The sequence below is a fragment of the Olea europaea genome, unplaced genomic scaffold, assembly GCF_002742605.1.
Source record: "Olea europaea var. sylvestris unplaced genomic scaffold, O_europaea_v1 scaffold1346, whole genome shotgun sequence".
In the NCBI taxonomy this organism is placed as follows: Eukaryota; Viridiplantae; Streptophyta; class Magnoliopsida; order Lamiales; family Oleaceae; genus Olea; species Olea europaea.
Genome location: NW_019230952.1, coordinates 320,035 through 330,549, shown reverse-complemented (window position 1 = coordinate 330,549; position 10,515 = coordinate 320,035). Strand labels below are relative to the sequence as shown.

At 40.7% G+C, this 10,515-nt stretch overlaps 1 protein-coding gene across 1 annotated transcript; it reads right to left on the bottom strand.

Annotated features, from left to right (window-relative positions):
- Positions 1-6,714: 6,714 nt before the first annotated feature.
- On the bottom strand, positions 6,715-9,783 carry LOC111375176. Its single transcript, XM_022997976.1, has 4 exons — positions 8,827-9,783; positions 7,835-8,664; positions 7,474-7,544; positions 6,715-7,061 (listed from the first exon to the last, which is right to left on the bottom strand). Exons 1-4 carry the CDS (start codon positions 9,781-9,783, stop codon positions 6,715-6,717), a joined length of 2,205 nt encoding a protein of 734 aa, XP_022853744.1.
- Between the last annotated feature and the right edge of the window lie 732 nt (positions 9,784-10,515).

Here is a 10,515-nt window from a genome sequence, read left to right as displayed (position 1 = left end):
CTTCGTTATAAAATTTAAAAAAATAAAAATAAAAATAAAATTACAATTATTCTTGAAAGGTATTATTTACCTACACTTCTTTTATGGCTTAATTTCTTAGCCTCCGTTTGATAGAAATTTATAAATGGTTTATAAATTTAAATTCGAAGTCATATGTATATTTAAACAACACAATAATATCTACTAATCTTTATTAAACATACATTTTATGAGATCAATTACCATTCCTCTTTATAGATTTGCTAAACGAAGTTTTAGTTGTAAGTTAAAGTTTAAAAAATTATGCCTAACCAAATATGCTTGAAATAGAAGAAGTGATAATGTATTAAGGTGCTCTCGCTTGCCATTTGTTGGAACAATGTTAGCCGACTATAAGTATGTTCTGAAAGTATTTATGAATAGTTCTGATCATAAATAAAGAGAAATGAGTTATGAATAAATAGATAACACTTATGGATTCGATAAAATATGTTATTAAAAAAAATTATTTGAATGTTTATAAACACAATCCAAATATAGGCTAAGAATGCTTCCCTTTTTAAAAATTTCTCTAGGTTTCTTAAATTATGAGTAAATTTAATAGAAGAGAGATACACTTTAAGAGTCAAAAGAAGGGTAAGCAAATGAAATGATAAACCTAGAAAATTGTTATTAGTGAAAGAAGAAAAAATGAACCACTATCCTATGATAAAGAAAGGCATATGTGAAAGTGGCCAAGAAGTCTCTCCTCTCTCTCAGGGCATTTCACTTAGATTAATATCATTCAAATCATTAATTATAACTGAAAAAAAGTGCTTAAGAGGTTATTTCTATGTATATACACTAAGTCAACAAGGTTGACTTATAGCTCGAAAGACTGCAACGATACTGGAGATATTTTTTGTGTTCATATAGAATGCTTCAACTGTGCTAAAAGTCAAATATTTAATCCCATAAAGTAGCATTTCCATTTTTTTACAAGACCTCTTGATTATTCTATGAAAATGTTATGCATGCAAAATAAATATTTTTATTTTCACACGAATTAAAGTAATGCAATTAATATAATAAAAATATAATTTTTAAATCTTTTTTCTTAATATATCTTTATATTAAATAATTGACTAAATAAGAGTAGTCCATATTTATTAATAACAAAACAGATTAAATAGAGGTGCTTTATAAAATTAAGAAATTAATTATACTAAAAATAAGAAAAGTGACTTATAATTTAGGACAGACTTAAAAGGAAAGAAAGCCGATCTTTATAGAATGGATGGAGTAATAGACATTTATAATCATATATCTTAAGGGCTCGTTTGGAAGAATTCTTTCTTGTTTATTTATTTATTTTTTTTAGGAGAAAAGCTTTCCGAACAAGTTAAATTAGACCAACTTTTTCCAAAATTTCTTTTAATCAGATAAAATAATTCCAAAAAGCTATTCAAATATATTAAAAAGTTACTTCTTTTAATACCAAAATTAACTTTTAATTTTTTAAAAACTATGCCAAAAGGACCCTAAATAAACCTATATAATTCTAGTGCTTATAGACATAAATCAAATGATTTTCCTTTTCTCTAAACTTATGTGGACAACTATTTCAATGAATAAAAAAATAACCAAATTATTACATCAGCAAAGTCATATAGACTGTAAAATCTTTGAAGCGGTGTATACACGTTATCGAATAGAACTGAGTGATATTAAGTTGGAGGAATTTTAATGTTCACACATCATTTTCCCTATCTCAAGTTGTAGGGTCAAAATCAATATGTCAACAAACAATGATTCTTTAAACATAAATATAAATCAAATCTTTCATACGAAGTTTAAAAAATTAGATAAAGGTATAGTTCAATACTATATTTTAACATGTGAAATTTCAAGTTTGAGTTTGTCATTGATTCAATTATTAAATTTTTCTAAGTTTTGTTTTTGTTTTTGTTTTTTTTTATGTGCATTACCGAAGTATTCTTCAAAAAATAAAATAGAATAAAATAAAATAAAATATATAATGTTGACGTCAAAATTAGTAAGACTAATCTTAAGCCAACTTTTAAAAAAAAGGGTGATTTATTGTTGAAAAAAACCACAAAATATGTTTAGAGAGCGTAATTATGCCTTGAGTTGTTATATGAAATCACTTTTCCTTTACAAGAGTCCGATTCAACTATTTATACATAGTTTCAGCAGACATTACATCAAATTAGTCAAATCAGCAATAGTACCGAGCTCGAAACTCGGGTCGTCGAATTCTCTTGTGATTGGTTGATAAGGCCGGTGGCCATGTGTCAATGTTTTTCCCAGGTAATGATAACCTGCAAGGGGTTGGAGGTTGAGGACTTAGGATTGGTTATTCCGGACGGTGATAATGTCACCTGTGGCAAGTGTATTTGATTGATTGGGTGATGTGACAGGGGGTAATCATGATTTTTTTGAGATAACGGTGAGATTGTCTGACCTGGGAGTAAGAACTGAACTCACATTTAACTGAGGTGGGGTTAACGAACTGTTTTTATTAGATCAGAGTTTGAATGTCGACAATTACCCCCCAGGTCAGTTCTTTCGTAAGGGGGCTGACCTTCTAACTTCACGGGTTCTTTTTCCAATAAAAGTAATTATTATTATGCCAAGTGTCATGCCTGGGTAGGGATGAGCTGTACGGCATTTTTAGATAGCTTCTTTGATAAGTTTCCTGATGCTGTGTCGTTTTGCCCAGGAGACATTTCATCTGTAGATCTTCCCTCCTTTATTTTGAACTAATATCCCAAATTAAAACCCTGTATCTTCCTTCTTTTTAAATATTCAATGGCTTTTCATTTTGTCTTTTTTACTTTACACTGTTTTCTCTCAAAGCACCAACGAATTTCGAGCACGCCCTGTCCGTCGTTTGAGTAAGGTCGTCCTTCGAGTTTCCAGGTATTCCTTCGCTTCTTCACTTAGTCCATTTGTTTTGTTCTTTTCCATGAGTTTGGACAAGTCGAGGGTTCAATCCCGGGGAAATCAACAGGAAGAATCTATCCCTTCTACTTTTAGTTCATCCTCGGGGTGTAGAGAGATTTTTACTCCTGTTCCTATTTCTATTGCTAACCCATTACTTTGGCCCGTCCTGGGAAGATGGGGCGAGATAGGGTAGACGATGAGGTGGGTTCCTCTATGGGTAGTGAAGGGAACGATCAGTTGGAGTAGGGTACTCCTGTTCCTATTTCTATTGCTAACCCGTTACTTTGGCCCGTCCTGGGAAGATGGGGCGAGATAGAGTAGACGATGAGGTGGGTTCCCCTATGGGTAGTGAAGGGAACGATCAATTGGAGTAGGGGGCTGATTCTTACAGGTCGGTAGTTACAGGTGATATGTTAGCTAGTTGTAGGGCAAAATATGATATTCCGAGTTCGGTAATTATAATAATCCCCGAACCATTTGACCGTGTTGACACTCCCCCTTTGGGATGTGTCGCATTGAATTCTGCCATCCTTCAAGCCGGGCTGAGATTACCTATTCCTAGGGTTATCCGTAAGTTTTTGTCTTCTTAGGGCATAGCTCCGATCCAGTTATGCCCAAATGGGTGGTGGACTTTGATCGCCACGCTTATTCTGTGAGATAGATTAGGTAACCCTGAGCTTATGGTTGAGTAGTTCAACTCTTTATTTACTTTTAAGGAGGATGGGAAGATCTTGGGTTGGTGGTACACAAGTGTTAGGTCAAGGATGGGAGGTTATTTGGTTTTAAACACCCCCTTCTCGATTAAGAAATGGAATGAAGAGTGGTTCTATGTGTCGAGGGAGTGGCAGTTTCATTTTGTCGAGGTGAATAGGGGACGACGTGATCCTAGCGCTTTATCACTCGTTATGTAAGTAACTGCCTCTTGGTGTTTTGACCTAGATTGTATTCCGAGCGGCTCTAATTGATATCATGTTACTGTACAGATTACAATAGGCCTACACTGAAGAAAGACACTCAGAGGCGAGCGGAAGCAATTCATGCATTGCAGAAGAAATAGAGATCTTGTAAATTTTTGCTCTCAAATTCCAACCTTTTCCAGGCTGACTTGATTAAAACCATGGTGTCGGGGCCTTCCACCGTCGCTGTGTCTACATCGGTTCCGACCAGTTCAGGTCAGTTTTGATTGGTTTATTGAGGTGATATTTGTTAGAGTTGAGTATTGACATACTTTTTTGTCTACAGCTCACAATTCAGAAATGTTAGCATACAAGGCGACGAAAGTTGCGGCCGCAGTAAAGGCCAAGAATTGGGACGTCCTAGAATGGGATGAAAGCCATTTTGAGGAAGTGGAGGATGAGGTCCCCTTCAAGAAGAACCATACTGGTATGTCGTCGCACCAAGGGTCCCTGAAGCTGATCCTGTGTTGAGCTCTTCTCCTTTGGTGGCCATCACTTTGCCATCTCCAGCTCATACCTTGCCACCTCATGCGGCACCTGCTTCCGTTTCGATTAGCTCGGCAAGGGTGCAGGAGAGGTGCCTTGACTTACAGAGACCATCACTGGACAGTCTACTAGGCCACCGTCCAGAGATCTTCCTGGATTACTTGCGAGCTTCATCTCCATCGAGGGAGGTTACTGCTGCACTTCCCCCACTTCTGCATGATTCTGCAAACCTGCTTACCAGGAGTTGGGGTAAAAGGGAGCAGGGCTTCCCTAATGAGATGTCCATAGGTGAGGCCCTAGTGACTGCTCAACTCCACGACCATCCCTTTATCATGTACATGACGGCCGTAGCTAATAAGGTATTTTCCATATTTGATGATTTATATATTTGCGAGGTGCTTAACTTATGAATTTTAATGTAGGTGAAATCTGAACTCGACAAATTGATAGAGGCCAAGGATCAAGCCTTGAATTTGTATAACAACATGGAGGTTGAGAGAGCTCAGTTTGCAATAAAAGAAAAAGAATACGAGGAGAAGCTTAACACGATGGGGTTTGAGCTGAACTCAAGGCTGGAGATGGAGAAGAAGTGGATGGGGGAGATTACAGCTTTGAGGGGAGAGGCCGATCGTAAGGCTGAGACTGAGAAGAAGAGGATTGAGGAAGAGAATGTTCGGATTGAGGAGGTTGTGGAGAAGGTACGGGAGGCAAATGAGAGAGCAAGAGAGGCGATGCGTAGAGCTGAGAAGGCTGAATCTAGGACTGCGAGGACAGTGGAGACTTGGTGGTCGTCCTCTGAGTTTGACGCTCTTGCTCAGGATGCTTATGTCGTGGCTCTGGAAGAAGTAGTAAAACACATTCGCAGAGAGAGGCTAGGGTTCGACGTGGGTTTCCTTGAGGAGGTTGTGGAAGAGCAGAAGGAAGAGTTTCAGCATTTGTCGGAAGTGGCAGGGATTTGGATTTCTCCTGCTGATGAAGATGATGCCGCTCCTCACGAAGACCTCCCTCCCCCTAGCTCTTCTTAGGACATTTTTTGGATTTGTGATGAATTTGTTAAACTTTATGGATACCTTGTTTGTGCTTGAAAATGAGCTGTACTCTATTTTGAATGCTTATGAAAATGCATGTTTTTTTGTGGGGCCTAAATTTTATTGCTTATTTCATCATTTCGTAAAGTTTTAATGATGGAATGTCTTCTAGGCAGCGTATGTGACAGAACTCGTAAGTCATGTGAACCTAGATCAACTTGCACATGCTGCTAGGCTTCGTAGAATTTCCAAAAAGGAATTTCCGCTAGGGGTCGTAGCATTTACGACCTTAGATTGGCCTATGTAAGTAGTAGGGCTTTGTAAGATTCCTTAAGAGGAATGTTCACTAAGGGTAACGCGTACAGCCTCAGATCGACCTGCGTAAGTAGTGGGGCTTTGTAAGATTCCTTAGGAGGAATGTTCACTAAGGGTTGCAGCATTTATGACCTTAGATCGACCTGCGTATGGAGCAGGATTTTGTAAGATTCCTTAGGAGGAATGTCCACTAAGGTTAATACGTACAACCTTAAATCGGCCTACGTAAGTAGCAGGGTTTTGTAAGATTCCTTAGGAGGAATGTTCACTAGGGGTCGCAGCACTTCCGACCTTAGATCGGCCTGCGTATGGAGCAGGACTTTGTAAGATTTCTTAGGAGAAATGTCCACTAAGGGTAACACGTTCAGCCTTAGATCGGCCTGCGTATGTAGCAGGGCTTTGTAAGATTCTTTAGGAGGAATGTTCACTAAGGGTCGCAGCACTTATGACCTTAGATCGACCTGCGTATGGAGCATGGCTTTGTAAGATTCCTTAGGAGGAATGTCCACTAAGGATAACACGTACAGCCTTAGATCGGCCTACGTAAGTAGCAAGGCTTTGTAAGATTCCTTAGGATGAATGTTCACTAAGGGTTGCAACACTTACGACCTTAGATCAGCCTACGTATGGAGCAGAGCTTTGTTAGATTTCTTAGGAGGAATGTCCACTAAGGGTAACACATACAGCCTTAGATCGGCCTACATATGTAGCAGGACTTTGTAAGATTCTTCAGGAGGAATGTCCACTAAGGGTCGCAGAACTTACGCCCTTAGATTGACCTGCGTATGGAGCAGGGCTTTGTAAGATTCTTTAGAAGGAATGTCCACTAAGGGTAACACGTACATCCTTAGATCGGCCTGCGTAGGGAGCATGGCCTTGTAAGATTCCTTAGGAGGAATTTTCACTAAGGGTAACACGTACAACCTTAGATCGGCCTGTATGTAGCAGGGCTTTGTAAGATTTCTTAGGAGGAATGTCCACTCAGGGTCGTAGCACTTATGCCCTTAGATCGGCCTACGTATGGAGCAGGGCTTTGTAAGATTCATTTTCTCCTCGGTTAGGTCGAGTTCCGTACGAAGAGCCATGTGGTTCCTTTCGCAGCGAGGGAATGCTGACTCTAGTGGGATCACAGCCTCTACACCGAAAGCTAATGAGAATGATATTTCTCCCGTACTAGTCCTTGTAGTGGTGCGATAAGACCCTAGCACACTGGGGAGTTCTTTGGCGCATCCTCCTTTAAACAAGTCGAGTTTTGCTTTCAATATGTGCTTAGTAATTTTGTTAATGGCTTCGACTTGGCCGATTTCCTGCGGATGTTTCGACGTTGAGAAATATTTCTTGATGCTGAACTCTTCACAGAAATTTGAAAGTCATGCGTTGTCGAACTATTTTCCATTGTCCGTAACAATAAAGTGAGGTATGCTGAACCTGCAGATGATTGATTTTCACAAAAAGTCGATTGTTTTCTGTTCGGTGATCTTGGCAAGTGGCTCTGCCTCGGCCCATTTGGTGAAGTAATCAACTGCGATGATGGTAAATTTTACACCCTCTTTTCCAATGGGCATAGGTCCAATTAGGTCGACCTCTCATTTCGCAAAGGGCCAAGGTGTTGTTACTGGGTTCAACTCGTGCGGTAGAGCATTTATGATTGGGGCGAGGCGCTAGCATTTGTCGCATCTTTTTGACAAATTCAAGGAAATCACGTCTTATTGCAGGCCAGAAGTATCCTTGTCATATGATCTTGTGGGCTAGTGAGAGCCCACCTGAATGGTTTCCACATATTCCTTCGTGAACGTCTTTCAGGGTATGCTGAGCTTCTTCTTCATTTAAACACCTTAACAAAGGAGTAGAATATCCCCGTTTGTATAGTACATCGTCAATGAGTGTATACCTGGCCGACCTGATTCAAAGCTTTCTAGCCTCCGCAAAATTTTCGGGACATTTCCCAATTTTTATGTAGATGACGATCTCATCCCGCCAGGTTGGTTTGGGGTCGATCATCATATGGACCACTTCGTCCAGCTCGGTTGATGGTAGGGATATTCTTCCTATGGGGATGCTATCGAATTCTTCAATTTCCTCACTGGTGGCTAGCCGGCCAGTGCGTCGGCGTGATCGTTCTACGATCCGGAAATTTGCTTGATTTCGGTGGTGTTGAACCTTTCAAGTTCTTTTCTTACAACTTGTAGATAGTTGTCCATTCTTTCTTCTTTCGCCATATATACACCGTTGACCTGATTTACGACTAGTTGAGAGTCGCTGTGTATGATCAGGTCGGAGATCCCCAACCCTGAGGCCATCCTTGTGCCGGCAATGAGAGCTTCGTACTCTGCCTCATTGTTTGAGGCTTTAAAGTCAAATGGCAAGGTTTCGTAAAATATGCGATGTATAGGGCTGATTAATACGACGCTTGCCCCAGATCGTTCTCCAGTGGATGAACCGTCAACATAAAATCTCCATGGGGTTTCTTCTTGTAGTTCCTTGATTGGGACGTTGCAAAACTCAGAGACAAAGTCGGTGAGTGCTTGGCCCTTGATGGAGGAACGTGGCGTGTATTTGATGTCGAATTGTCCAAGCTCGACTGCCCATTTTACCATCCAACCTGAAGTGTCGGGTCTTTGTAGTGTTTGTCTTAATGAAGAGTTGGTGAGAACCTCAATGGGGAGTTCCAAGAAATATGGCCTTAGTTTTCGCATGGTTATCAGCAGGGTGAATGCCAATTTCTCTACAGATGAATATCTGAGCTCGGCTTCGTGAAGTGCCTTGCTTACGTAATAGACTGTGTGTTGAACACCGTTCTCTTCTCGGGTTAGAATCGCACTAATGGCGTGTTCTGAAACAGATAAATAAAGTTTCAGGACCTCATCAGCCTTAGGTTTTGAAAGCAACGGAGGCTGAGCTAGTTGTCTCTTTAGCTCGTTAAAGGCGTCCTGGCATTCTTTGGTCCATTCGAACTTTTTCCCCCATGTAATGTGTCAAAGAAGGGTTTGCAGCAGTCCGTAGACTTGGAGACGAACCGGCTGAGGGTGGCAATCCTTCCAGTTAAACTTTGTGCCTCTCTAGGTTTAGTTGGAGGCCTCATTTGGATGACATCTTGTATTTTTTTCAGGATTTGCCTTGATTCCTCGGTTGTTCACAATGTAACCTAGGAATCTTCTAGAGCTGACCCCGAAAGCACATTTCCTTTGGTTCAACTTCATTCCATACTTCCTCAGTATATCAAACATCTCGGTCAGGTGCTGACGGTGATCCTTGGCCTTGATGCTTTTGACCAGCATATCGTCAACATACACTTCCATTGTTTTTTCGATCTGTTGGGAAAACATAGAATTCACCAGTCGTTGGTAGGTCACACCAGTGTTTTTGAGACCAAATGGCATTACTCTGTAACAGTAAAGACCTCGGTCAGTTACAAACGAGGTATGTTCTTGATCTAGGCCGTACATCGGTATCTGGTTATATCTGGAATACGCATCCATGAAGCTGAGTAGTTCGTGTCTGACAGTGGCGTCCACCATTTGATCTATTCTTGGCAAAGGAAAACTGTCTTTTGGACATGCTTTGTTGAGGTCGATGAAGTCTATGCATACCCTCCAATCTCCATTGTGTTTTTTCACAAGGACCGAATTTGCGACCCACTTCGGGTATTTGGCCTCACGGAGGAAACCGTTATGCAACAGTTTTTGCTCCTCCTTGTTGAGTGCTTCATATCTTTCAGGGTTCAGAGGTCGTCGTTTTTGCTGCTTTGGCCGAACTGAAGGATCCACTTGTAATTTGTGGCATGCGATGTTGGGGTCTATTCCTCTCATGTCCCCGTGATTCCAAGCGAAGACATCAAGGTTTTGTCTAAGGAAGGCCACAATTTCGTTTCGGGTGGATGGCTGCAGCTTGTGCTCAACTTTGAGCTCTTTTGTAGGGTCCTTGGCACAGACTTGAACTCCTTCTAATTCTTCGACAGGTTCTCCGCCTTCGATCCTGGTCCACAGGTCTAGTGGAATGAGCTCGGATTCCCATATGTTTGCCTTATACACTCCCGGGGAGTTGCGTTGATTTCTGGCACAGGTCTTCCTCATGGCGGTCGTTTGAGGGTCCTGCCATCGTGGAGAGCTTGGTGGTGTATTCGTTTCATGAGGGTGGGTATGAAATGGGTTTTTGGAACTTAAGCTACGACTCATGGCTCTCGAATTTTGTGGAAAGAATGAGACTATTTTTCACAATTAGGGCCCTCCTTCTAGGCCCAAACTGTTGACGTCAAAATTAGTAAGACTAATCTAAAGCCAACTTTAAGAAAAAAGGGCAATTTATTGTTGAAAAAAACCACAAAATATGTTTAGAGAGCGTAATTATTCCTTGAGTTGTTGTATAAAATCACTTTTCCTTTACAAGAGTCCTATTCAACTATTTATACATAGTTTCAGCCGACATTACATCAAATCAATTAAATCAGCAACAGTACCGAGCTCGAAACTCGGGTCGTCGGATTCTCTTGTGATTGGTCGATGAGACGTGACCATGTGTCAATATTTTCCCCAGGTAATGATGACCTGCAAGGGGCTGGAGGTTGAAGACTTAGGATTGGTTGTTCCGGGCGGTGATGATGTTGCCTGTGGCAAGTGTATTTGATTGATAGGGTGATGTAACATGGGGTAATCATTGTGTTTTTCTGAGATAACGGCGGGATTGTCCGACCTGGGAGTAATGACCGAACTCACATTTAATTGAGGTGGGGTTAGCGAACTGTTTTTATTAGAGCGGAGTTCGGATGTCAACATATAAAAATATTAAAACCCCCACTAGGCCACTCT

Coding starts and splice junctions, on each gene's coding strand:
- LOC111375176 (XM_022997976.1), bottom strand. CDS start 9,783: ATGAGGAAGACCTGTGCCAGAAATCAACGCAACTCCCCGGGAGTGTAT. Junction 8,665..8,826: donor TGAACAACCGAGGAATCAAG/GCAAATCCTGAA, acceptor TGGGGGAAAAAG/TTCGAATGGACCAAAGAATG. Junction 7,062..7,473: donor AATATGTGGAAACCATTCAG/GTGGGCTCTCAC, acceptor ATTTCTGTGAAG/AGTTCAGCATCAAGAAATAT.